Raw genomic sequence first — 27,583 nt, 5'->3', positions numbered from 1 at the left:
GGAACACCTCAGCAGGGAGGCGTCCAGGAGGCATCCTAAACAGATGCCCGAGCCACCTCATCTGGCTCCTCTCAATGTGGAGAACCAGCTGCTCTACTCTGAGCCCCTCCCGGATGACCGAGCTTCTCACCTTATCTCTAAGGGAGAGCACGGACACCTTGTGGAGGAAACTCATTTCGCCCGCTTGTATCCGGGATCTTGTTCTTTCGGTCACGACCCACAGCTCGTGACCATAGGTGCGAACGTAGATCGACCGAGGAGCTTTTTAACCACCACGGTGACCTCAACTCCAGAAATAGCAGAGCTCGCCTTAGATACCCCAGACTCTGCTTCCTGATGGGAAGGCGTGTCGGTGGGATTGAGGAGGTCTTGGAATAGATTACATCACATGTAAACAGTTGACCAGAGATCTTCAATTAGAATGATAAAAAAAGTTTCCACTGTTGAGTTATTTAGAAGGGACAGTAAATTTACTGTTACACAAGCTGTACACTGACTAATTTACTTTGTAGCAATGTATAATTTCTTCAGTGCTGTCCCATTAAAGGATATAATCAAATATTAACAAAAATGTAAGCATGTGCTCACTTTTGTGGGATACTGTATGTAAAGTGGGGTAACTCCATGTCTGCTCCATTCAACATGTGCAAATGCATCATCAGGTTACCATTTTGTCTGCCTATTGCGTTAATGTTCATATGAACAATTTCAAGTGGGTTTTATTGTCGCAGTGCAATTGTGAGTGGAATCTCATTATGGATCAGTGCCAATCCTGTTCAGGGTTTTGGGTTAGAGGTCACCAATTCAGTACTTTTCTTTGTGATTATTCGTAGTAAGGCAAGGTAAATTTATTTATATAGTTCACTTCATACAACTCAATGTGCCTTACATGATAAAAAGCATTTAAAAATAAAGGGCAAAAGACATTTTAAACCAAAGTACAGAAAAGTATTGGACAGCTAAAAACATTTAAAAACATCCATCCATTCATTTTCTGTACCGCTTATTCTCACCAGGGTGGCGGGCGTACTGGAGCCTATCCCAGCTATCTTAAATTGACTAAAATTGCTAAAAACGTACAATGCAAGAAAGCCTCCCATCCATTTTCTTCCACTGATCTAGGGCCAGGTTGCGGGGGCAGCAGCTAAGTCAGGGAAGCCTAGACTTCCTCCTCCCGAGCCACTAGTTCCAGCTCTCCCGGGGGGATCCTGAGGCATTCCCAGTCCAGCCGAGAGATGTAGTCTCTCAAGGGTGTCCTGTGTCGTCCCCGGGTCCTCCTCCTGGTGGGATGTGCCTGGAACACCTCACAAGGGAGGTCCAGGGGCCACTCCACCATTTTCTGATTGACCTTGGCCTCAGATTTGGAGGTGCTTATTTTTATCCCAACCACTTCACACTCGGCTGCAAACTGCTCCCATGAGAGTTGATGGTCGCAGCTTGATGAAGCCAACAGATCCACATCATCAGCAAAAATGCTGCAATGTAGAGGTCACCAAACCGGAACCCCCTCAACGCCTCGGCCACGCCTAGAAATTCTGTACATAAAGGTAAAGAACAGAATTGGTGACAAAGGGCAGCCTTGACAGAGTCCATCCAACGAATCCAACTTACTGCCGGCAATGCGGACCAAACTCTGACACCGGTCGTACAGGGACAAAAAAGCCCGTATCAAGGGTTATGTATGGTACCCCATAATCCCGGACCATCCTCCACACGACCCCCTGGTGGACACGGTTGAATGCCTTCTTCAAGTCCACAAAACACATGTAGACTGGTTCGCGAGCTCCCATGCACCTCTAGGACCCTGTTGAAGGTGAGGAGCTGGTCCACTCCACGGCCAGGACGAAAATCACACTGCTCCTCCTGAATCTGAGATTTGACTTGCTGACGAACCATCTTCTCTAGAACCCCTAAATAGACCTTACCAGGGAGGTTGAGGAGTGTGAATTCCCCTGTCGTTCGAACACACCCTCCTGTCCCACTTAAGAAAGGGGGGACCACCACTCTGGTCTGCCAATCCAGAGGCACTGTCCCTGATGTCCATGCGGCGTTGCAGAGCCGAGACAGCCAGGACAGCCCCACTACACCCTTAGCCTTTAGGAACTCTGGGCGGCTCTCGTCCACCCCAAGGGCCCTCCCACTGAAGAGCTTTTTAATCACCTTGGTAACCTCAACCCTAGAGAAAGGAGAACCCAAGACTCTGCTTCCTCAAAGGAAGGCATGTCAGTGAATTGAGGAGGTCTTAGAGGTATCCGGCCGACCGACTTACAAGGTCCCAAGTTGAGGTCAGCAGCACCCTGTTCCCACTATATACATTGTTGACGATGTATTGCTTCCCACTCCAGAGACCCTGTACGGTGGACCAAAAGTTCCTCGAAGCTGTGCGGAAGTCCTCCAAGTCATTCTCACTGAACTTGCTCCCCGACCCGGAGAGGGCACTCCACCTTTTTCCGACTGAGGACCATGGTCTCAGATTTAGAGGTGCTGATTCTCATCCCAGCCCCTTCACTCTGGGCTGTGAACCGCTCCAGTGAGAGTTGGAAATCACAGCCTGATGAAGCCAACAAAACCACATCTGCAAAAAGCAGAGATGCAATACACCAAATCAGACCCCCTCTAAGCCTCGGCTGCGCCGAGAAATTCTGTCCATAAAGGTTATGAACAGAATCGGTGACAAAGGGCAGCCTTGGTGGAGTCCAACCCTCACCGGAAACAAGTCTGACGTACTGCCGGCAATGTGGGCCAAACTCTGACACCGGTCGTACGGGGACAAAATAGCCCGTTTCAAGGGTTATGTATGGTACCCCATAATCCTGGACCATCCTCCACACGACCCCCTGGTGGCGGCCTGTATCAGGGTTTCGGTACCCCAAACTCCCGAAGTACACCCCACAGGACTCCACGAGGGGCATGGTCGAAGTCCACAAAACACATGTGGACTGGTTGGGCGAACTCCCATGCACCCTTGAGGACCCTGCCGAGGGTCCTCAAGTCTGTGGGAACCAGCTGGCTCCAGTTTTCACACAGCTCTTCAATAGATCTTTAGAATTGTGTGAAGTCCCATCCTGTCTCAAACGCTCCACCATCATCCCAATCCCCAAAAAACCTGCACTTTTAGGACTACTTGACATTTGTGGTCATAAGTCCTTTGAACGCCTTTTGCTGGACTTCCTCGAGAGCGTCACAGGACCCCTGCTGGACCCCCTGCAGTTTGCCTATCTAACAAACAGGTCATTATGGGACTGCTCTTCATCATGGAACATATCGAAGTCACAAAGACCTACGCGAGGATCCTGTTCTCAGACTTCAGCTCTGTGTTAAACACCTTCATCCCTGAACTCCTCTCCACCAATATTCTCCAGATCAGGTTCTTGCCTGTTCACTGCCAGTGGACTTACAGCTTCCTGATGGCCAGGACACAGCAGGTGAGGCTGGGGGACACCACCTCATCCATATGCAGCATCAGCACTGGGGCCCCCCAATGATGTGTCTTCTCTGCGATACTCTCTATATATAAACGACGGCACCCAACTGACAAACTCCTGAAGTTTGCAGAAAACACCACAGTGATTGGCCACCACAGTTATTCCCAGGAACTCGAAGTTCTCAAAAGTTGACACAAGGCATCTCGACAGCGTGAGGGGCAGCTGTGGCGAAGGATGCCTCCTGAAGTCCACGATCATCTCTACAGTCTTGAGCGTGTTCAGCTCTAGGTTGTTTTGGCCGCACCAAAGTTCAGCCGGTCCACTTCCTGTCGATACGCAGACTGGTCACCATCTTTGATGAGGCCAATGACTTCAAACTTCAGGAGTTTGACAGCCGGGTGCGTTGAGGTGCAGTCGTTCGTGTAGCGAGAGAAGAGCAGCGGCGAGAACACACAACCTTGGGGCGCCCCAGTGCTGATGCTACGTGTGGATGAGGTGGCCTGACCTGCTGTGTCCTGCCCGTCAGAAAGCTGTAAATGTGTCCTTTTCAAATCTGCAGTAGAAGGTATTCAAGTCGTTGGCTAGTGTGCTATTGTTCTCAGCTTGGGGGGACCGTCGCTTGTAATTTGTCAGCGATTGGAATGCATGCCAGACTGATTTAGAGTCGTTAGCGCGAAACTGTTTTTCCCAACTTTGCTGCATAGATCCTCTTTGCAATGTTAATTTCTTTAGTCAGGTTTTTTTCTAGCTCGATTATACAGGGCCCTGTCCCTGCTTTGATATGTGTCCTCCTTAGCTTGGCGAAGTTGCTTAAGTTTGGCAGTGAACCACAGCTTGTTGTTATTGAATGTGTGAAATGACTTTGTTGGTACACACACGTCTTCACAGAAACTGATATAGGATGTGACGTGTCCGTATATTCATCCAGGCTGCCAGCTGAATTTTCAAAGACACTCCAGTCTGTGCAGTCTAAACAGCTTTGAAGTTCCATCTTTGCTTCATTGGTCCACTTTTTCACTGTTTTCACTGTAGGCTTTGCGCATTTAAGTTCTTGCCTGTATGTCGGTATTAAGTGAATTAAGCACTGATCAGACGAGCCCAGTGCTGCACGAGGTTTGGCACGGTATGCGTTTTTTAGCGTCTTATAGCAGTGGTCCAAAATGTTATTTTCCCTGGTCGGACAGTCGATGTGCTGCTTGTATTTAGGGAATTTGTGGTTGGGCTTAGCTTTGTTAAAGTCGCCGAGAATAATGAGGGGTGAGTCCTGGTGTTTTTTTCAAATTCTGTTGACTTGTTCGGCGAGCATTACCAGTGCGGCATTCGTGTTAGCTTGAGGCGGAATGGACACGGCAGGCAGTATGAATGATCCAAATTCACGCGGCGAGTAGAATGGCTTACAGTTCAAAAACAGCAACTCCAAATGCGGCCTGCAGTGTGTGCTGAGCTCCGTGACGTCCTTACACCATTTTTCGTTGCTATAGAAGCACATCCCGCCGCCTTTTGTTTTCCCCGATGATTCCATGTCACGGTCTGCCCGGTGAAGATGCAAGCCGGGAAGCATCACGGCGCCATTGGGTAGAAAAGGAGCTTCCCTGAATTGCTCAGTCATTCACAAGCAAAGAATTGCAATTGCACATTGAGGAACGTTGTCCTTCAACTGTTCTACTATTTTCTCACGCACTCGCCCCGTCCTTGCTTGTGAAAGATTGAGCAATTCAGGGAAGCTCCTTTTATACCCAATCATGGCACCCACCTGTTCCCAATTAGCCTGTTCACCTGTGGGATGTTCCAAACAGGTGTTTGATGAGTATTCATCAACTTTCTCAGTCTTTTTTGCTACCTGTCCCAGCTTTTTTGGAACGTGTTGCAGCCCTAAAATTCAAAGTTAATGATTATTTGCTAAAAACAATCAAGTTTATCAGTTTGAACATTAAATATCTTGTCTTTGTCGTGTATTCAATTAAATATAGGTTGAACATAAGTTGGAAATCATTGTATTCTGTTTTTATTTATGTTTAGCACAACGTGCCAACTTTATTGGAATTGGGGTTTACGTTAACTGAATGCCAAAGAGTAGAAATAAGACTTAAGTCAGGATATAAACATTTCTATTGCGGTAGCAGCTCTAATATCCGCGGTTAGGGAATTCCAGAGTACTGGAGACCAATAGAAAATGCTCTAGAGCCTGCGGACTTCTTTCTGGCTCTCAGAGTCACCAAAAGACCAGAGTTTTGGTAGGATTTGGAACGGAACATAAGTCAGCGAGATAACAGGGTGATAACCCATCCATCCTTTTTCCATACCGCTTATCCTCACCAGGGTTGCGGGCGTTCTGGAGCCTATCCCAGCTATTTTTGGGCGAGAGGCCGGGTACACCCTGAGCTGGTTGCAAGACAATATTCTTAATGTGCTTTTGGAAGGAGAGAGTTGAGTCAAATATAACGCCACGTTTTTTTGCTGACTCACTTTGGGTCATGGTGCTTTTGTCAAAACTCAAGAGTGTGGTGTCCTTAAACAAGTGGCTATGTTTAGCAGGGCCAGTAATCAACAGCTCATGGTTAAGGACCCAAAAAGTACAGGACATCCACTGTTTAATCTCAGCGAGACGCGAGTCCAGATTGCAGCAATCGCGTGGGTTAGTTAGTTTTAATGGCATGTATACACTGGGGACGGAAAGTATTCAGACCCCCTTCAATTTTTCACTCTTTGTTATATTGCAGACATTTGCTAAAATCATTTAAATTCATTTTTTCCTCATTAATTTACACACAGCACCCCATATTGACAGAAAAAAACTGAATTGTTGAAATTTTTGCAGATTTATTAAAAAAGGAAAAACTGAAATATCACACACCCATAAGTATTCAGACTCATTTCAGCCGGTGTATATACAGTGGGTACGGAAAGTAATCAGACCCCCTTAAATTTTCCACACTTTCTTTATCTTTCTTTCATTGGCTAAAAGCATTTTTCATTATTTTTCTCAATGGACATAATGCACCCCATATTGAAAGAGAAAAACTGAATTGTTGAAATTTTTGCAGATTTATTTAGAAAGAATAACTGAAATATCACACAGCCATAAATATTCAGACCCTTTGTTCAGTATTTAGTAGAAGCACCCTTCTGAGCTAATACAGCCATGAGTTTTTTGGGAATGATGCAACAAGTTTTTCACACCTGGATTTGGGGAGCCTCTGCCATTCCTCCTTGCAGATCCTCTCCAGTTCTGTCAGGTTGGATGGTGAACGTTGGTGGACAGCCATTTTCAGGTCTCTTCAGAGATGCTCAATTGAGTTTAAGTCAGGGCTCTGGCTGGGCCATTCAAGAACAGTCACGGAGTTGTTCTGAAGCCACTCCTTTGTTATTTTAGCTGTGTGCTTAGGGTCATTGTCTTGTTGGAAGGTGAACCTTCGGCCCAGTCTGAGGTCTTGTGCACGCTGGAGAATTTTTTTTTCCAGGTTATCCCTGTACTTGGCTGCATTCATCTTTCCTTTGATTGCGACAGTCGTCCTGTCCCTGCAGCTGAAAAACAGCCCCACAGCATGATGCTGCTGCCACCACCATGCTTTACTGTTGGGACTGTATTGGACAGGTGATGCGCAGTGCCTGGTTTTCTCCACACATACCGTGTAGAATTGCGGCCAAAAAGTTCTGTCTTGGTCTCATCAGACCAGAGAATCTTATTCCTCACCATCTTGGAGTCCTTCATGTGTTTTTTAGCTAACTCCATGCAGGCTTTCATGTGTCTTGCACTGAGGAGAGGCTTCCGTCGGGCCACTCTGCCGTAAAGCCCCGACTGGTGGAGGGCTGCGGTGATGGTTACCTTTTCAGAACTTTCTCCTATCTCCCGACTGCATCTCTGGAGCTCAGCCACAGTGATCTTTGGGTTCTTCTTTACCTCTCTCACCAAGGCTCTTCCCCCCTGATTGCTCAGTTTGGCTAGAAGGCCAGGTCTAGGAAGGGGTTTGGTCATCCCAAATGTCTTCCATTTAAGGATTATGGAGGCCACTGTGGTCTTAGGAACCTTAAGTGCAGCAGAAACGTTTTTTGTAATCTTGGCCAGATCTGTGCCTTGCCATAATTGTGTCTCTGAGCTCTTCAGGCAGTTCCTTATCAGAATCAGAATCATCTTTATTTGCCAAGTATGTCCACAAAAGACACAAGGAATTTGTCTCCGGTAGATGGAGCCGCTCTAGTACGACAACAGACAGTCAATTTACAGAACACTTTGGAAACAGACATTGACAAAAAGAAAAACAGTCACTGAGCAGTCAAGGGTTGCTAGTTATCTGGTAATGCCGGTACAATTTTTTTTTTTTTTTTGGACAATTATGCAAAAAGATGCAGAGTCCTCTAGCACTTAGAGCAGTTCGAATGACTAATATTGCAATAGTCCGGTGCAATGACCATTGTGCAAAGGGCGGCGAGACTTCAAGGAGTGCATGCGGTTTAAAGTGACGAGTAGTGCGATTGTCTGGGACAATGTTGGTTGTGCAAATGTTGCAGATACTCCTCAATCAGTGTGCAAATGCAGCAAATGCTACTCTGGCATGAGTGGCCAGTATATGCAAATAGTGCAGCATTGCAAGACAACTACAGTGAGTGCATGAGTAATACATAATTGGCCCCATAGAAATATGACAACAAACTCAAGTCAAAGAATTGCCAGCATGTTGCAATTGAATTGTAGGTTAGGTATTTAAGAAGTTGATCGCAAGAGGGAAGAAGCTGTTGGAATGTCTGCTAGTTCTAGTTTGCATTGATCGGTAGCGCCTACCTGAGGGAAGGAGCTGGAAGAGCCGGTGACCGGGGTGCGGAGGGTCCGAGAGGATTTTGCACGCTCTTGTCTTAGTTCTGGCAGCGTGCAAGTCCTCAATGGTGGGTAGGAGGGTACCGACAATCCTTTCAGCAGTTTTGATTGTCCGTTGCAGTCGGAGTTTGTCCTTTTTTGTAGCAGCACCAAACCAGACTGTAATGGAAGAACACAGGACTGATTCGATGACCGCTGTGTAGAACTGTCTCAACAGCTGCGGTGGCAGGCCATGCTTTCTCAGAAGCTGCAGGAAGTACATCCTCTGCTGGGCCTTTTTGAGGACGGAATTGATGTTGGTCGCCCACTTCAGGTCCTGAGAGACTGTAATTCCCAGGAACTTGAAGGTTTCGACGGTTGACACAAGGCAGCTGAACAACGTGAGGGGCAGCTGTGGCGAAGGATGCCTCCTGAAGTCCACGATCATCTCTACAGTCTTGAGCGTGTTCAGCTCCAGGTTGTGTCGGCCGCACCGCAGCTCCAGCCTCTCCGCTTCCTGTCGATATTCAGACTCGTCACTGTCCTTGATGAGTCACTGTCCTTGATGAGTGAATCACTCAGATCTGAGATCTGAGTGAAGACTGGCGCAAGCTGGTCCACGCAGACTTTGAGGCAAGACGGGGACATATGGTCTGGGCCTGCTGCTTTGTTAATCTTTTGTTGTTTGAAGATGCGTCTGATATCCCGTTCATGGATGGTTAACGCAGAAGTCAGAGGCGTGATTGTGGTCGGGGGTGCGGCCGGGTGGGTGTGGGGTGTGAAACTATCCTTTTCAAATCTGCAGTCGAAGGTATTCAAGTTGTTGGCTAGTGTGCTGTTGTTCTCAGCTTGGGGGGATCGTCGCTTGTAATTGGTCAGCGATTGTAATACATGCCAGACTGATTTGGAGTTGTTAGCGCTAAACTGTTTTTCAACTTTGCTGCATAGTTCCTCTTTGCAATGTTAATTTCTTGAGTCAGCTGGTTTCTAGCTCGATTATACAGGGCCCTGTTCCTGCTTTGATATGTGTCCTCCTTAGCTTGGCAAAGTTGCTTAAGTTTGGCAGTGAACCACGGCTTGTTGTTATTGAAGGTGCGAAATGACTTTGTTGGTACACACACCTCTTCATAGAAACTAACATAGGATGTGACAGTGTCCGTATATTCATCCAGGCTGCCAGCTGAATTTTCAAAGACACTCCAGTCTGTGCAGTCTAAGCAGCTCTGAAGTTCCATCTTTGCTTCATTGGTCCACTTTTTCACTGTTTTCACTGTAGGCTTCGTGCATTTAAGTTCTTGTCTGTACGTCGGTATTAAGTGAATTAAGCAGTGATCAGACGAGCCCAGGGCTGCTAGTATAGAAGCATATCCCGCCGCCCTTTGTTTTCCCCGATGATTCCATGTCGCGGTCCGCTCGATGAGTATGGAAGCCGGGAAGCATGACGGCGCCATCGGGTACAGCGTCACAAAGCCAGGTCTCCGTGAAGCACATGGCGGCGGTACGGCCGAAGTCTTTACTGGTCTTTAACAGAAGATGAAGCTTGTCCATTTTGTTGAGTAGGGAGCGTACATTCGCGAGGTGGATCGACGGGAACACCAATCTGTATCCTTTCTTGCGGAGTTTCACCTGAATGCCGCCACGCTTCCCTCTGTGGCGCCGTTTCCGTCTCCATGCGCCGAAAACCGCAGACGCCGCTCTGGTGAGTAACTCGGGGGGAAAAAACTGAGCGGGTTTGCGGTGACAGAAAGTCCGGAGTAGCCTCCTTGATGGTTAGCAGGTCTCCCCTTGTGTAAGTGAGTCGTGTAAAGTCTCCAAAGACGGACGAAAAACACAAAAACAGTACTCGAGAGCACGCTACCGAGGCAATCACACTGGTAGGCGCCATCTTGGTAATGAATACCTCATGATTCTCATTTGCTCTGAAATGCACTGTGAGTTGTAAGGTCTTATATAGACAGTTGTGTGGCTTTCCTAATCAAGTCCAATCAGTGTAATCAAACACAGGTGGACTCCAATTAAGGTGTAGAACTATCTCAAGAATGGTCAGAAGAAATGGACAGCAGCAGAGTTAAATATATTAGTGTCACAGGAAAGGGTCTGAATACTTATGGCTGTTCTATATTTCAGTTTTTCTTTTTTAAATCTGCAGAAATTTCAACAATTCTGTTTTTTTCTGCTGTTTTCACATTGAGGGGAAAAATTTTACTTCAATGATTTTAGCAAATGTCTGCAATATAACAAAGTTTGAAAAATTTAAGGGGGTCTGAATACTTTCCATACTAACTGTATATACACCCGCTGAAATTACTATTTAACAAAATTTTTCTCACTAAATATATTTCTAAAGGTGCTATTGACATAAAATGTTCACCAGATGTTGTGAAACACTCAAGTAATCCATACATAAAAAGAAAGTACAACAAATATGATCAGAAATTAAGTTGTGTGTAATAATGTGCAATGACACAGGGAAAAGTATCCAGCACGCCCATGATCCTTGTGAGGATAAGTGGTCCAGAAAATGGATGTAATTGGATGATGTGTTCATACATTTTATTTTTTGGGGACGCAAATAGCACCAATTTGGTTGAATGGCCCATATACAGTAAGCATTAACATACTATGGGGTTGCTCTGTTTGAGCGCATGGTAAGCAATACATTTACATCGTTATTTATTATTTTAGCATGTCTTAATAGCTATCATCCATGCAGCTCCATAGTTGGTGGTTACGTCACGTGGGTGACTCCGCTCTAATACCAACTGATTTATGACCTCGTTAAGTGCAACCTGTGTGCAAAAAGCTTGCTTGTCACAAAATAAGTCACACTTGTTAAACTTCTATTTGATGTAAAGTCTTTTGAAGATGTCAAAATTGCTGATCTGTCTGTCATTCTCTCAACTCTTTGACGATGCAGTTCAGCCAGGCGGCTTTATTATATCAGGTTTTGCAGACTTATTTAGAAGTATCTTTTGGCTTGTCCTGTGTGGTGTGTAAGCATAATGTTTTCACATTGTTTTTCGTTGTCTGAAAGCCTGCACACGTTTAGGGTACAAAGACCTCGCTCCGTCTCACTGCTGTGCTGCAGAGTGCCAATAGAATCAGCGCACACACACACACACACACACACACACACACACACACACGTAAACAGTCTGTGTGTCTGTTACAGGCACTCTATACCGGTACTAAAATTACCCTGAAATATTACCATAATTTCTCATGTATAATGTGCATTTTTTTCCCCGAAAATTGTCAAAAATCAATTGTGTGCATTATACATAGGTATAGGGGAAAATACAAATAAAAAAACTTTCACATTTTATAAATGTATGCCGCCATCGACAGGTTATGAAAAAGCTGTACACTTTCATTCCAATACGCCACTGCCATCTAGAGGTTATGAAAAAGGTCTACAATTTCATTCTAGTATACCACCACCAGGTTATGAAAAAGGTGTACCCTCACTTTCATTCCAATATGACAGGGGTGCATATGACTGCAGAAATGTACAGTTGTGCTCATAAGTTTACATACCCAGGCAGAATTTGTGAATTTTATTTTATTTATTTTTTTAAATACGACTGATGACTGAACAACAACCATCATTAATTTATTTACGGTTATGTTTTGTTTAATTATAATGTTTTTTGGAAATGACAATTTAATTTGAATCCCATTCAAATAAAATGTGTTTCGCCTGGCCCTTCATGTTTTCTTTAAAGAATTGTACACATCTTACCAATTCTGCCTGGGTAATCAAGGATATGAGCACAACTGTGAGTATTCTCATTTACTAAATAAAAGTAGGGCTGTGAATTTCAAGATGAGAGCAAGTAAATGAAATATTGCGTTCAAATAAAGTGCTTAACTTCAGAATTATTTGAAAAAACTCACAAAATACAGATACTTCGTTTTGATCATATAGGTAGAAGCAAAATCATGCATTGTAAAAATGCATTATACATAGGTAGAAGGGTTTTTCCAGAATTTTGAGGTAAACTTTGAGGGTGCGTATTATACATGGGAGCGCATTATCCTGGACATGATGTCATGTAAAACGAAGGTATTACACTTCCCTTTTGTATTTGTACCTTTGGATTATTTTGTCACTTTATAACCTTTAAAATAAAAAAAAATGGATAGAACCGATCTTTTTCACCCGATCTCGATCAGCTGAAAATCACGTGATCGACACCGATTGTCAAACGTGATTGGATCGGGACCTCATCTGAAAATCACGTGATCGACCCCGATTGTCAAACATGATTGGATCGGGACCTTATACTGTCAAGGGATACTTCCATTTACCATTATCATTTCTCAAAATGAGAGCGACGAGCCGAACGGGTATCCACAATGGTATTAGTCTTGGTAATCGAAGAATTTAGCCGGCCGGGTTTGAGGCACGGTGTCCTTCATCTCATTCCTAATGAGCTAAATTTTTTTAGGAAAAAAATTGCCTGAAATCAACAGCTGAAAAGGAGGAGCTCTAGGATGTAGGCGACTTTTGGGTTAGCGTTGCTACTGTTTCAAATAAGTATTCAGCGTTATTTTTATTTGGACATATATATTTTTTTTTGGGGGGGGGGAATAATTAGCTTTAGCTGAAAAAAAGAGCTAGTTTGTCCATCCATCCATTTCCTGAACCGCTTATCCTCACTTGGGTCGCGGGTGTGCTTGCGCCCATCTCAGCTGACTTTGGGCGGGAGGCGGGGTACACCCTGAATTGGTCGCCAGGCAATTGCAGGGCACATATAGACAAAGCAACCATTCACACTCACATTCACACCTATGGACAATTTCGAGTCTTCAGTTAACCTACCATGCATGTTTTTGGAATGTGGGAGGAAACTGGAGTACCTGGAGAAAACCCATGCAGGTACAGGGAGAACATGCAAACTCCACACAGGCAAGGCCAGATTTTAAGCCGGGTCCTCAGAACTGTGAGGCAGTTGCTAACCAGTCGCTCACCATGCCAACTGCTAGTTTGTATTTCATTTAACTATCCCCCCCATGACTGACGGAAGACCTCAAGTTTAGTCACACGCACTTTGCGCTCAAGCATCCAACATGCCTGTTTTAGTTCTCTGGTTTCATCTGTGAACCAAGGAGTAAATTTCTGAGGACGGGTTTTAGAACTTAATGGCACTACATTGTCAAGAGCGTTAGGCTCTGAGTAATGCTCTCGACATTAAAATAATTTGTGAGATTATACATATGACTCACATACAAAGGAAATGCGGCAATTACTGAGGGTAATAGCTCAGCGAGTGCAGCAGTAGTTGAAGAACTAATATTACGGTTGCTATACGTAGCTTTGATTGTGGTCAGAACAATGGGAGTGGGTCAAGACTTCAAAATTTATGACGTTATTTAAGATTGCAATGCCCCGGGTTAAAACCAAATCTAATGTATTATCGTTATTATGGGTCGATTCATGTATTAATTGCACAAAACCAAAAGTATCAATTATTGTCTAAAATGCTGCACTAAGTGGTTCCGATGGGGAATTCATATGAATATTAAAGTCACCTCTGATTAATATATTGTCTGCGTGGGTCACAAAGACAGCAATAAATTCTGAGAATTCATCTAAAAAGCCAGAGTAAGGGCCGCTGCAAGACAGAAGGGCAATGGTGTTGTAGATTGCATAACGAGAGCCTCGAATGTTTTAAAGTTGATGTTTGGGATAGTGTTAAGGTTGAAAACGGATTTGGAGATGAGGGCGACACCCCCATCCTTGTCAAAAGGATGTGTAACGTTGACTCACAAAGTTTGGGGGAGACGCCTCATGAAGTGGTAAGAACTTATTTTATTTTAACCAAGTCTTGCAAAGCCCAATCATATTAAGATGGTGGTCTAAGATCATTGACTAGCAAGGTTTTGAGGAAAGTGATCTAATATTGATAAGACCGATTTTCATTAAAGTGGGCTGATCGGTGCTATTTGTCCACAGAGTATTCTTAGTAGTAATATTAATAAGATTGCGTCATCTCGAACTCATAGTATATTTCAAGTTTCTGTGGGCACGGCGAGAGATTCATACTGCAGGAATTTGGCAGTTATTTCTCGACTTGTCGTCGGTAGACCAAACCAGGGAAGAGTGCTTAAACTCATCACACAGTAGAAAGCATAACAATCTCCAATGCATTAGTGGGTAGTGGATCAGAATGTATAGTATGACGCTCTAATCTACATTATAGGACTATGTTGTGTCGTTAGAGTCCAGCATCGCGCTAGTTAGCCTTAATATTACAGACTCCACTCCCGTTCTAACAGGCTTGCTAGTGTCCTGGCTTCGTCTCGTGTGAACTGTCATGGAAATCTTAAACAGTAATCTATGTTTCTAGAATGAGTGTTGGCGCTTACCCTGTTAGGGTGAAGGCGGTCTGCCCTCATCAAGCCAGGAGTCCTCCAGAATGAAGGCCAATTATCTACAAACTGCAGTCCCTGTACGCTACAGAAGCTAGCCACCCACCAGTTAAGCGAGAATAATCTGCTAAAACTTTCATCATTGGCTCTCTCAGGCAAGGGGCCAGAGAAAATTACTCGATCCCGACACATCTTTCTGGCGAGATTACAAATCCTGGCTATATTCCTCTTTGTAATCTCTGATTTCCTCATCCTTTTTTCATTAGAGCCGACATGTATCACTATATCCGACTCGCTTGTGTTGTTAGCCCCACGCTGGTGTCTCGGCCTAAAGCGGGACAGCTCTCCCAGGCTAGCTTCACTGTTGGGTTTTCTGGCCCCAGGAATACACATTACAGTGGCTGGGTTTTTAAGATTTGCTGTTACGAGTGATGGAGTCACATATGACTAGTGTGCGGGAGCAAGTAGACTGAGTATGAATGGAACTAGCTAAAGGAGTGAATCTTTTATAAATCTGAACAGGCTCGCCGCGGTTAACTAGCCGTTTGGGGCTATTGCTAACAGGGCTAGTAGGTTGGCTACAACCTACACTATTAGGTGTGCCTGCCACATCTACAGTTACCCCACTATTCTGCTGTAGTTGGCGGACACGTCCCTCTAGCAGGGAGAGCCTCTCAAGATGAAGGGTGCAAGTGGTTGGAGTTTTGGAGGCAAAGGCGGTGGGAGCCAAAGAGCCTCGTTGGTGGCCGGTAGGGGTACGACTGGAGCTCGTAACCTCGAAAACGGGGCTACTCCGCTCTCAAAAATTCAAAATTGTCTTAAAAAGTAAAAATGAAGGTGAAAGTTAAAGAAAAAAAATGTAAGTATACAAGAGGAAAGCGTTAAGAGTTTGTCTCTCGGACGCACACAGCGTCGTGTGACTGCAGAAATGCCTGACGTCACTTTCCCTATGTTTTTTGTCCTATTTCATGCCTATAAAGATGTCTTATTTACTACAAGTGATTGTGTTTAAATATGCCCTTTCCAACATATGTTCACAGGAACTGATCATCCTTGATCAAAGCAAGTCTGCTGAGCTGGTTGTGTCTCATCTTGTTGAAGAAGTGGATCAAATTATTTGTAAACTTCCGGTATGGTATAAATTCAAATTGACTTATTCTATTTTGTAAATTTTCCTGTCTAGTTAGCCACATGACATTTTGCAACACAGTTTTCAAACAACTAAATCTACCTTTCATAGATACAGTGGTGGCTTGGGATATGAGCCGTCGTTCAGCCGATTGTATTTTTTGTTTGTTTTTGTTTTTTTGCGTTGACTTGCAAGCTCAGACTTGAGATATGAGCGCTGTATGGTGGCAGTGAACTCAACTCACTTCACAGTAAGCAGCACTTTGGCAATAGTGAAGAATTCTTCAAAAAAAGAGGCTTCAACTGGTTTATTGCCACCCCCAGTTCGAGTTTACTATCAAAGTCAACATAAAAAAAAAAGATGAATACACTTTGTGTATTTAATGAAAGCAACCGCATACAGTATATTGCCAAAAGTCTTCACCCACCTGCCTTGATTCACATATGAATTTAAGTGACATCCCATTCAGGATTTAATATGACATTGGTCCTCCCTTTGCAGTTTTAACATCTTAAACTCTTCTGGGAAGGCTTTTCACAAGGCTAAGGAGTGTGTTTATGGGAATTTATGACCGTTTCTCCAGATGCGCATTTGTGAGGTCACACGCTGATGTTGGATGAGGCTCATTCTCCGCTCTAATGCATCCAAAACTATATAGGGTTCTATTGGGTTGAGGTCAGGATTGTGCAGGCTAGTCATTCAACTTCATCCAGATCAAACTCTCTCATCCATGTCTTGATGAACCTTGATTTGTCCACTGATGCACAGTTATGTTGGAACAGGAGGGGGCCATCTCCAAACTGTTCCCAAAATGTCCAAAATACTAGCCCCTGAGTGAAAGGAAACTAAATGCTTCAGCCTGCCAAGTGATGGAAAGTCAAACAGTTTGGGGATTACCCCTTCCTCTTCCAACATGTCTTTGCACCAGTGCACAAAGCAAGGTCCATAAAGACATGGACGAGAGACTTTGGTTTGGATGAACGTGACTGGCCTGCATGGAGTCAACCCCTCAACCCAACAGAACACCTTTGGGTTGATTTCGAGTGGACACTGAATCAGGCCTTCTCATCCAACATCAGTGTGTGACCACAAATATTGTATACTCCTAGAAGAATGGTAAAAATTCCCATAAACTCGCTCCTTAACCTTGTTGAAAGCCTTCCTACAAGAGTTAAAGCTGTTATAACTGCATAGGGTAGACAAACATCATATTAAATCATATGGATTTAGAATGGGATATCAATTAAAATCATATGTGACTCAAGGCAGGTGAGCAAATGTAGTCTGATATTCATCTAAATCACAAGAATAAAAAGTCTGCTTAAACTAATACCACACAAACAATTGTTTTCATATTCATATTCATCTAAATGTCAGCTTTTTTAAAAAATTGCCTGCAGGTGGTCCTGATTTGTTTTTGTCCAATGAAGAACGACTCCAATTTTTGTTTACACGCAGTGTTTCATCTTCCACAATTTGTGTTGAAAATCTTTCAACAGCGTAGGAGGACACTTTATACCTGACTATGAAGTTAAAGTTGATTGTTTAGCATTGTAAGGTTGATTGGCCAATTAGCAACATTTTGTTAAAATTTGATTTGGTTTCTGTCTAATAGTTACTGTTGTAGGATATACGGGTTTAATAAAAATTTAATTATTTTAGGAGAAAAGAATGAGCTGGAAGCGACGCCTTCGTTACTTCCGGTTTAGCGTAATTTTAAATTACAGCGTTATAAATTAAGCTATATTATATAGTAAAAGGGGCACCACGTCACTTTTATGTGGATAAAATTTGGGGAAAGTGCCGAGAAACCTTTTTATCAGTCTCAGAATCTGAAGGTTGCTGCACTTCTAGACGGCCAGCGGTTACTTTCCTCGAACCCAAACTCACACAGCAATGCAGGTAGTGAATTTTATGGAAAATGTAATCTAACATGGGCAATCTACATGGACGCAATACAGAAAAGCACAAAATAAACAGCGTTTGCAGTCGCGTTCCGATGCCTGTGGGTGTCGCGAGTACCCCGTCCATTGTCTGGTGGCAAGTGGCAGGGTACAGAGCAGGGGGGAGAAGGTTCTACGGGCTGGCTGGTGGTGGAAGTTAATTAATTAAGCATTCTGGAGCAAAACTAGGTGTCTTTTGTCTCCGCTTTGATGCTCCTGGTGCTGGTAATTCACTTAGCGTCGGCGTGCAAAAGCAGATGTCTGTGTCTCACTTTGATGCTCCTGGCTTGTAATTCACTTCACGTCTGTATGCGAAGTTGAATCTCGCCACTCCGTGGTCGTCTACCTCGGCGGGGAGAGCAGCGGTAGCCCGAGAACTGGGGTGCTGGGTGTCATTTTTGAATGGTGTGTCCGCTACACTGTGTTGAGTTGTTTTCTTTACTGCTTGATTGCTCACATTTGTTTTGTACGCCCATGAGGGCTGGGCACCTCATTTTGGTGTATGACATGATGAAATAATAAATAAACTAAACATTTTAGTTTATTTATTATGATGATCAGGATGAATTTTGGACCAATCCTCTTTGCAAAGTTGTTGCAGTTCAGCAAGATTTCTATGATATCTGGTGTGAAAAGCTCTCTTGAGGTCATGCCACAGCATCTCAATCGGGTTGAGGTCAGGATTTTACATATAAACTGGTACAAAGCCAGAAAAGATTACCAAAGTGTCTAAAAGTCTTGTTCATCAGTGCACGGTAAGATAAATTATCTATGAATGGAGAAAGTTCAACACTGTTGGTTCTCTTCCAAGGAGTGGCAGTCCTGTAAACATGACTGCAAGAGCAGAGCGCAGGATGCTCAATGAGGTTAAAAAATAAATAAAAATGGTGTCAGCTGAAGACCTACCGAAATCACTTACGCATGCCAAAATCTCTATTGACAAATCTAACATACCGTAACTTCTCATGTGAAATACACTCTCGGGTATAATGCATACCCCCAAAGTTGACCACCAAGAAAAGTCTTCTACCCATATAATGCACACCCATGACTTACTATCCATTGATACTACATATTTACATACAGTAAATTTTAACAGCCATCCATCCATCCATTTTCTACCGCTTATCCGAGGTCGGGTCTGGGCAGTCGCTTTAGCAGCGACGCCCAGACTTCCCTCTCCCTTGCCATTTCATCTAGCTCTTCCGGGGGTATCCCAAGGCGTTCCCAGGCCAGCCGAGAGACATAGTCTCTCCAGGGTGTCCTGGGTCATCCCCGGGGTCTCTTTCTCGTGGGAGGTGCCGGGAACACCTTACCAGGGAGGCGTCCGGGAGGCATCCGAATCAGATGCCCCAGCCGCCTCATCTGGACCCTCTGAATGTGGAGGAGCAGTGGCTCTACTCTGAGCCCCTCCCGGGGCTTCTCACCGTATCTCTAAGGGAGAGCCCGGATACCCCGCGGAGGAAACTCATTTCGGCCGCTTGTATCCGGGATCTCGTTCTTTCGGTCACGACCCACAGTTCCATAGGTGAGGGTAGGAACGTAGCTCGACCGGTAAATTTAGAGCGTCGCCTTTTGGCTTAGCACACCTTCTTCCCCACAATGGATCGATCCAAACTCCGCATCACTGCAGACGCTGGACCGATCCGTCTGTCAATTTCCCGTTCCATTCTGCCCTCACTCGTGACCCCAAGAACTCCTTCACTTGGGGCAGGATCTCATCCCCGACCTGGAGAGGGCACTCCACCATTTTTCGACTGAGGACCATGGTCTCAGATTTGGAGGTGCTGATTTTCATCCCAACTGGTTCACACTCGGCTGCGAACCGCTTTAGTGAGAGTTGGAGATCACAGCTTGATGAAGCCAACAGAACCACATCATCTGCAAAAAACAGAGATTCAATACTGAGGCTACCAAACCGGAAACCCTCTATGGCTTGGCTGCACCTAGAAATTCTGTCCATAAAAGTTACTAACAGAATCGGTGACAAAGGGCAGCCTTTCTTCCAACCCTCACTGGTGTTTTGGCAAATCCTTTTCTGACAGAATAAGGAAGGAAACAATCTTGTCTTTGTGGGTTTTTATTACAAGAAAGAGAGAAATCTTTGCAAAGAGAGGAAAAGGTACAAGTCATCACGAGTTGTTACCCCTCACAAGCAAAATAAAAAAAAAAAAAAACACCTTCGTTATACAGGAGAGAGACGGGAAAAAAAAATATACACCTGCCATTCCCACAACATTCTCACACAATTAGCATTGTCCAGCTGCACTCAAACTTATCTTTATGGGAATGAGTGCATGCAGAGGATGAGAACGGAAGAGAAAAAGAGAGGAGTCAAAACAGTCCTGAGCACATTTGCAAGGACACATAGAAGTAATGTGCTAAGAGCTATGGAGCAATAAAACTTGCAAAGGTTATATAAAAATAATATGTGATATATATATATATATATATATATATATATATATATATATATATATATATATATATAATGTTTTCCACATCACTGGAAATGAATCCGACTTACTACGAGCAATGCGGACCAAACTCTGACACTGGTCGTACAGGGACCGAACACCGCATATCAGGGGGTTTGGTACCCCATACTCCCGAAGCACCCCCCAGAGGACTCCCAGAGGGACATGGTCGAGCGCCTTCTCCAAGTCAATAAAACACATGTAGAATGGTTGGGCGAACTCCCATGCACCTTCAAGGACCCTGCCGAAGTTGTAGAGCTGGTCCACTTTTCCATGGCCAGGACGAAAACCACACTGCTCCTCCTGAATCTGAGATTCAACGGACTCTCCTCTCCAGCAACCTTAACACAATAGAGCATGCATTTTACCTCCTGAAGAGGAGACTGAAGGGAGAAACCTCCAGAAACAAACAAGAACTGAAATAGGCTGCAGTAAAGTCCTGGAAAAGCATTTCAAATGAAGAATGCAACAGTCTGTTGAAGTCAGTGAGTCGCAGGCTTGATGTAGTTATTGCAAGTCAGGGTTATGCCACCAAATATTGAATGTTATCCACTTTAAGTTACTGTATTTTCTGCACTGTAAGGCGCACTAAAAAGCCTTTAATTTTCTCAGAAATCGATGGTGCGCCTTTTAATCCGGTGCGCTTTATGTGTGCACAGTAATCTGTAAAAAATTTCGTTTTGCGAGTTTGGTAAGCGCTCCGCTTCATTGACTGTCGAACCATTTCCCGCCGACATAGGGACGTAATATGTACACTACGTACGCTGGCAGTGATAAACCAATTAGAGAACATTACGTAAAGCCAGGTACAGTACTTATGTTTACCTGCGCCACGCCTCCGGTAGGTATACTGGACTAGCTAAACATCATTTGTTTCGCTAAGAACCCCCGAAAATGGCATCAGCGACGAGACATGTTTACGAGGCACAATTCAAACTACAGGCTATCAGAATCAGAATCATCTTTATTTGCCAAGTATGTCCAAAAAACACACAAGGAATTTGTCTCCGGTAGTTGGAGCCACTCTAGTACGACAACAGACAGTCAATTGACAGAGAACACTTTTGAGACATAAAGACATTGACAAAAAAAAAAAAAAGTCACTGAGCAGTAAAGGGTTGCTAGTTATCTGGTAATGCCAGTACATTTTTTTTTTTTTGACAATTGTGCAAAAAGATGCAGAGTCCTCTCGCACTTAGAGCAGTTCGAATGACTAATATTGCAATAGTCCGGTGCAATGACTATTGTGCAAAGGGCGCCGAGACTTCAAGGAGTGTATGCGGTTTAAAATGACGAGTAGTGCGATCATCTGGGACAATGTTGGTTGTGCAAATGTTGTAGACAATCAGTGTGCAAATGGAGCAGATGCGACTCTGGCATGAGTGGCCAGTATTGGTCAACAACAGATATGCAAATAGAGCAGCCTGGCGAGACAACTACAGTGAATGCACGAGTAATGTATAATTGGCTCCACAGAAATGTGATAACGAACTCAAGTCAAAAAATTGCCAGCATGTTGTAATGGAATTGTCGGGTAGGTGTTTAAGAAGTTGATCGCAAGAGGGAAGAAGCTGTTGGAATGTCTACTAGTTCTAGTTACGCGTTATCAGTAGTTATCGGTTGTAAATGGGAATAGCGCAGCCGCGAGAGAATTCAAAATCAAGCATTCAAAATCAAAATGAAGCGTCTCTGCAGTCACCATTTGACTGAAGGCAATAACGTGAAGATCGAAAACTTTCAAGGAGGACTGTCTTGGTGCTTTTGATTTATGAAAAGGTTCCATCTCGCCATCAGCGCAAGGACTACTGTGGCGCAGCAACTGCTAGTGAACTCCAACCGCTGGACATTGCTGTAAACAAAGTGAAGTTGCGAGTGCCATGGGAGCGATAGATCAGAGACGGCAAACACACCTTTACTAAGACTGCGAGGCAGCGCCGGGCGAGTTACGCCACCAGATGTGAATGGATTGTGGATGCCTGGGCTAAGGTATCTGCTTCGACTGTTTTTCTTTTGCTTTCGCGAAAACCGGCATCATTGCTGAACACCCACCCGGCAACGAGACTGACTCCGACGAGTAGGAGAGGGAACCTGGCATGTTTGATGGCGAAATTGGCCAGCTGTTCAATTCAGATACAGAAGATGAGGACTTCGATGGATTTGTGACAAAAGATTGATCAAAAAATAATGTGAGTATAGTAAAATAAAGTTCAACCAATCTCACTGTTTTGCTTCTATTACTTGTTTTAGCATCCGCCGAATAATACGGTGCGCCTTATGTATGGCTTAAGTACAGAAATAGACCCCGTAATTGAGGGCGCCTTACGGTGTGGAAAATATGGTAATTTAATAGTCTGTTCCAATTCTTTTACTCACTTGAAAAGTGGGTGGCTTCAAACAAAAGGTGCTGTGTCCTGAGTTGTTTAACACATCTACAGACCCTTTCCAAAAAAATAATATGGAAAAGTTATGGAGATGCAGATTTCGTCAAACAAAACAAAGAAGAACTGACAGCAAGCATCAAGAAAATATGGACTTCCATAACTCCCAGGCAATGCCACAGGCTAATTACCTCAATGCCACGGCCTATCGAGGCAGTGATTAAAGCAAAGGGATTCCCAACCAAGTATTGAAGATTAACATACCGTTTTGAAAGTACCATATTTTGATTGATTTAATGTGACCCTAATTTATTTTTTTCCGACAAAAACTGAGAAGTAAATGGTGATTTCTTCACAGTATTAAATTTTTTTTGAATTCCTGATTTCGTGGGTTTTATGATTTGGAAGCCCAAATTATGTGAAAATAAACAAATAAATACCGGTACTTGAAATTGTGGGCCCTGAATCTATAATCTATGAAAGTTTAACTTTTAGAATGGAATTATGAAATGATATGAAATGAATAAACTTTTCCATGATATTGTAATTTTTTGGAAAGGGTCTGTATATAAAGACGTGTGTGTGTGTGTGTGTGTGTGTATGTTTGTGTGTATAAAAGTTTAACTTTTTGAATGGAATTATGGTAATAAATAAACTTTTCCATGTTATTCACGTTTTTTGGAAAGGGTCTGTCGATGTAAATGCCATGAAATAAAAGATGGAATTCTGAACTGTAGTCAAAGGAAAAGAGAGGAAAAACAAAGGAATTGACCATGCCTTTCCAATACTTTTCCAATACTTTTGGAGAGGACTTTGTGTGTGTGAGATATATATATATATATATATATATAAACATTGAATAGCTGATGTTTTTCAAAGAATAGGTGCAAAGAGAAAAAATTAGTAACAGGCTAATTCACGAATGTCCTGTGTCCCTCGGTGTGGGATGCGTCCCGGCCACCGGGCTGCTGTCAGTTGGACTCCTGGGCCCGATTCCGCTTCTCGATTGATTGGGTGGGGTTCTCATCCACCGTGGTGCAGGCACAGCAATTGTGCATGCGAAACGGTGTCAATTTACTTGCATGTGTCCGCAGGCACACACCCCTGGGACGTTTTCGCTGGGTGTGGGGCCACTCATTTATTGCGACAAATAACTCATGAAAATGTGAACTGCTTGGGTGTTGTATGTTCGTGTCATTGTAAACTAAGGACCCCCTGTAATTCTTTACTACCAGTCTGTGACACACCCTTAATGGGTCTGTGACCTTTTGGGACCTGACCCACCATTTCAGAGTCACTGCTTTAAGCAACAAATTGAACACAAAACGGTGCAGCAACACTGACAGACTGTAACGGTACTCACGTCATATTCTTTAGCCTCGCAACAAATGACTAATATTAGTGTCGTTCCATTAATTTTAATCGGAAAAGATTTAAAATGTGTTTTGAGTTATGAGCTTGGTCGCGTAATGAATGAAACCCCGTATCTCAAGGTACCACTGTTGTATGTTTTGCTTGACAATGCTTTATTAACAACAACTGAAGGTGACTACAGTAATCTTCTTTGAGCCTCAACAAATTGAAGTACAGCAGTCGATCATAAACAGATGCATTCATTTTGATAAAATCCTCTGATGTAAAGAGGAAAGCTTGCTATACATCAAGTTTGTTTAGTACAGAGTTAATGGATGTGTCTCCCTCTGAAATGTAGATTTTACAAGTATTTTTTGTCTTTTTCCTCTTTTACAGGATGGCGAGCTGCTTTTACAATTTTTGAGCTCATTCTTGGAGTTACGGTCTGCTTCATTGTTCTCATACAAACCTTCCGTTTCTATCTGTATTTCGTACATCAGTTCACCTTTCACACAACTGTTTTTAGGGAACGTCATTATCCAGGGACGACCCTACCTACGGAACATGAACTTCACAAGCATCTGCTGGACTTGTTGTGCCGTTTTGCCCCCCAACAGCTCTTGAATTTCCTCCAAACATCACAGCAGTATCGATTGGAGGAGGCCATACAAGTATGAAAATCTCATGTTTCTTGTTAATCGGTCAAATATTTAAATATTAATCTTTAGAGATCACTTTATCACAGCAATTACAGAAATGGAAAATGGAAAAAAATCTAGTTTGCCCCACTGTGCTGGAAATACTTAATACAAGATGTCGTATTTTTTTCAATTTCTTTGCATATTCATTCAGAAAATTTCTCAGTTCAGAATTCAGAAAGTTGGACTAAGAGCCTTCTTGAGCCGTCACTTTATCGTGGTGGAGAGGTTTGTGTGTCCAAATGATCGTAGGAGCTAAGTTGTTTGGGGCTTTATGCCCCTGGCAGGGTCACCCATGGCAAATAGGTCCTAGGTGAGGGACCAGACAAAGCACGGCTCAAAGACCACTTATGATGACGACAAAAAATGGACTCAGTTTATAAATAGTCGGACTCGCCTCCACGCACAGCTTGGGCTCTGGTACCAGTCCTCTCGAGAGGTGTTGGACTCTCTTCCACTCTGGAGTTACCCACTGTGAGAGGTGCTGAGCAGGTGTGGGTATACTTATTGCACCCCAGCTCGGCTCCTGTACGTTGGGGTTCACCCCGATGGACGCCGGGCCCTGACTGTTGTTTGTGCCTATGCACCAAACAGCAGTTCAGAGTACCCACCCTTTTTGGAGTCCTTGGAGGCGGGTGCTGCAGAGCGCTCTCGCTGGGGACTCCATCGTTCTGCTGGGGGACTTCAATGCTCACGTGGGCAATGACAGTGAGACCTGGAAGGGCGTGATTGGGAGGAACGGCCCCCCCGATCAGAACCAGAGAGGTGGTTCTGTGCTCATCACAGTTTGTCCATAACGAACACCATGTTCAAGCATAAGGGTGTCCACACGTGCACTTGACACCAGGACACCCTAGGTCACAGTTCAATGATCGACTTTGTGGTTGTGTCCTTGGACTTGCGGCCGCATGTCTTGACACTCGGGTGAAGAGAGGGGCGGACCTGTCAATTGATCACCACCTGGTGGTGAGTTGGCTCTGATGGTGGAGGAAAGATGCCGGTCCGACGTGGTAGGCCCAAACGTATTGTGAGGGTCTGCTGGGAACGTCTGGCAGAATCCCCTGTTATAAGGAGTTTCGACTTCCACGGCCGACAGAAGGCGGGGGACATCGAGTCCGAGTGGACCATGTTCCGCGGCTCCATTGCTGAGGCGGCCGACCGGAGCTAAGGCCGTAATGTGGTTGGTGCCCTTTCGTGGCGGCAATCCCCGAACCCGTTGGTGGACATCAACGGTGAGGGATAACATCACGCTGAAGAAGGAGTCCTATCGGGCCTTTTTGGCCTGTTGGACTCCTGTGGCAGCTGATGGGTACCGGCTGGCCAAGCGGAATGCAGCTTTGGTGGTCGCTGAAGCAAAAACTCAGGCATGGGAGGAGTTCGGTGAGGCCATGGAAAAAGACTTCCGGATGGCTTCGAGGAAATTCTGGTCCATCATCCGGGGTCTCAGGAGGGGGAAGCAGTGCACCATCAACACTGTGTATAGTGGGGATGGGGCGCTGCTGCCGGTGGGGAGAATACTTCGAAGACCTCCTCAATTCCACCGACACGCCTTCCCAAGAGGGAGCAGAGTCTGAGTTCTCTGAGGCGGGCTCTCCTATCTCTGGGGTTGAGGTCACCGAGGTGGTTAAAAAGCTCCTCGGTGGCAAGGCCTGGGGTTGGATGAGATTTGCCCGGAGTTCCTCAAGGCTCTGGATATTGCAGGGCTGTCCTGGTTGTCACGCCTCTGCAACATCACGTGGGCATCGGGGACAGTGCTTCTGGATTGGCAGACTGTGGTGGTGGTCCCCCTTTTTAAGAAGGGGGACCGGAGGGTGTGTTCCAACTGCAGGGGGATCACACTCCTCAGCCTCCCTGGTAAGGTCTGTTCAGGGTTGCTGTAGAGGAGGGTCCGTCGGGAAGTTGAATCTCTGATACAGGAGGAGCAGTGTGGTTTTTCGACCTGGCCGTGGAACAGTGGACCAGCTCTTCACCCTCGGCAGGGTCCTAGAAAGGTGCATGGGAGTTCGCCCAACCAGTCTACATGTGTTTTGTGGACTTGGAGAAGGCACTCGACCGTGTCCCTCGTGGAGTCCTGTGGGGGGTACTTCGTGAGTATGGGGTACAGAACCCCCTGATACGGGCTGTTCGGTCCCTGTATGACCGGAGTCAGAGTGTGGTCCGCATATCTGGTAGTAAGTCAGACTCATTTCCGGTGAGGGTTGGACTTCGCCAAGGCTGCCCTTTGTCACCGATTCTGTTCATAACTTTTATGGACAGAATTTCTAGGCGCAGCCGAGGCGTAGTATTGCATCGCTGCTTTTTGCAGATGATATGGTTCTGTTGGCTTCATCAAGCTCCAACTCTCACTGGAGCAGTTCGCAGCTGAGTGTGAAGCGGCTGGGATGAGAATCAGCACCTCCAAATCTGAGACCATGGTCCTCAGTCAGAAAAGGGTACCCTCTCCGGGTCGGGGATGAGATCCCGCCCCAAGTGGAGGAGTTCAAGTATCTTGGTGTCTTGTTCACGAGTGAGGGAGGAATGGAACTGGAGATCGACAGGCAGATCTGTGCGTCTGCAGTGATGCAGACTTTGTATCGATCCGTTGTGGTAAAGAAGGAACTAAGCCGAAAGGCAAAGCTCTTGATTTACCGGTCGATCTACGTTCCTACACTCACCTATGGTCGAGCTGTGGGTCGTGACCGAAAGAACAAGATCCTGGTTACAAGTAGCCGAAATGAATTTCCTCCGCAGGGTGTGCGGCCTCTCCCTTAGAGAGAGTGTGAGAAGCTCGGTCATCCGGGAGGATCTCAGAGTAGAGCCGCTGCTCCTCCAGATCGAGAGGAGCCAGATGAGGTGGCTGGGGCATCTGATTCAGATGCTTCCCGGACGCCTCCCTGGTGAGGTGTTCCGGGCATGTCCCACCGGGAGGAGACCCCGGGGATGACCCAGGACACGCTGGAGAGACTACGTCCTTCGGCTGGCCTGGGAACGCCTCGGGATCCCCCTAGAAGAGCTGGATGAAGTGGCTGGGGAG

At 44.9% G+C, this 27,583-nt stretch overlaps 1 protein-coding gene across 5 annotated transcripts in view; it reads left to right on the top strand.

Annotated features, from left to right (window-relative positions):
* vps8 (VPS8 subunit of CORVET complex) overlaps positions 1 to 27,583 on the top strand; it is a 253,578-nt gene that overhangs the window by 165,674 nt on the left and 60,321 nt on the right. For 4 of the 5 annotated variants that reach the window (XM_061690460.1, XM_061690463.1, XM_061690461.1 and 1 more), the window contains 3 exons: positions 15,633 to 15,722; positions 24,269 to 24,315; positions 24,399 to 24,543. In XM_061690460.1, coding sequence (XP_061546444.1) covers positions 15,633 to 15,722; positions 24,269 to 24,315; positions 24,399 to 24,543 — 282 coding nt within the window. The remainder of the gene's footprint in view (positions 1 to 15,632; positions 15,723 to 24,268; positions 24,316 to 24,398; positions 24,544 to 27,583) is intronic. The other variant, XM_061690459.1, reaches the window with a different exon arrangement.

This window comes from Phycodurus eques, chromosome 11, assembly GCF_024500275.1.
Source record: "Phycodurus eques isolate BA_2022a chromosome 11, UOR_Pequ_1.1, whole genome shotgun sequence".
Lineage (NCBI taxonomy): Eukaryota > Metazoa > Chordata > Actinopteri > Syngnathiformes > Syngnathidae > Phycodurus > Phycodurus eques.
This window is presented reverse-complemented; position numbering and strand designations above follow the sequence as displayed.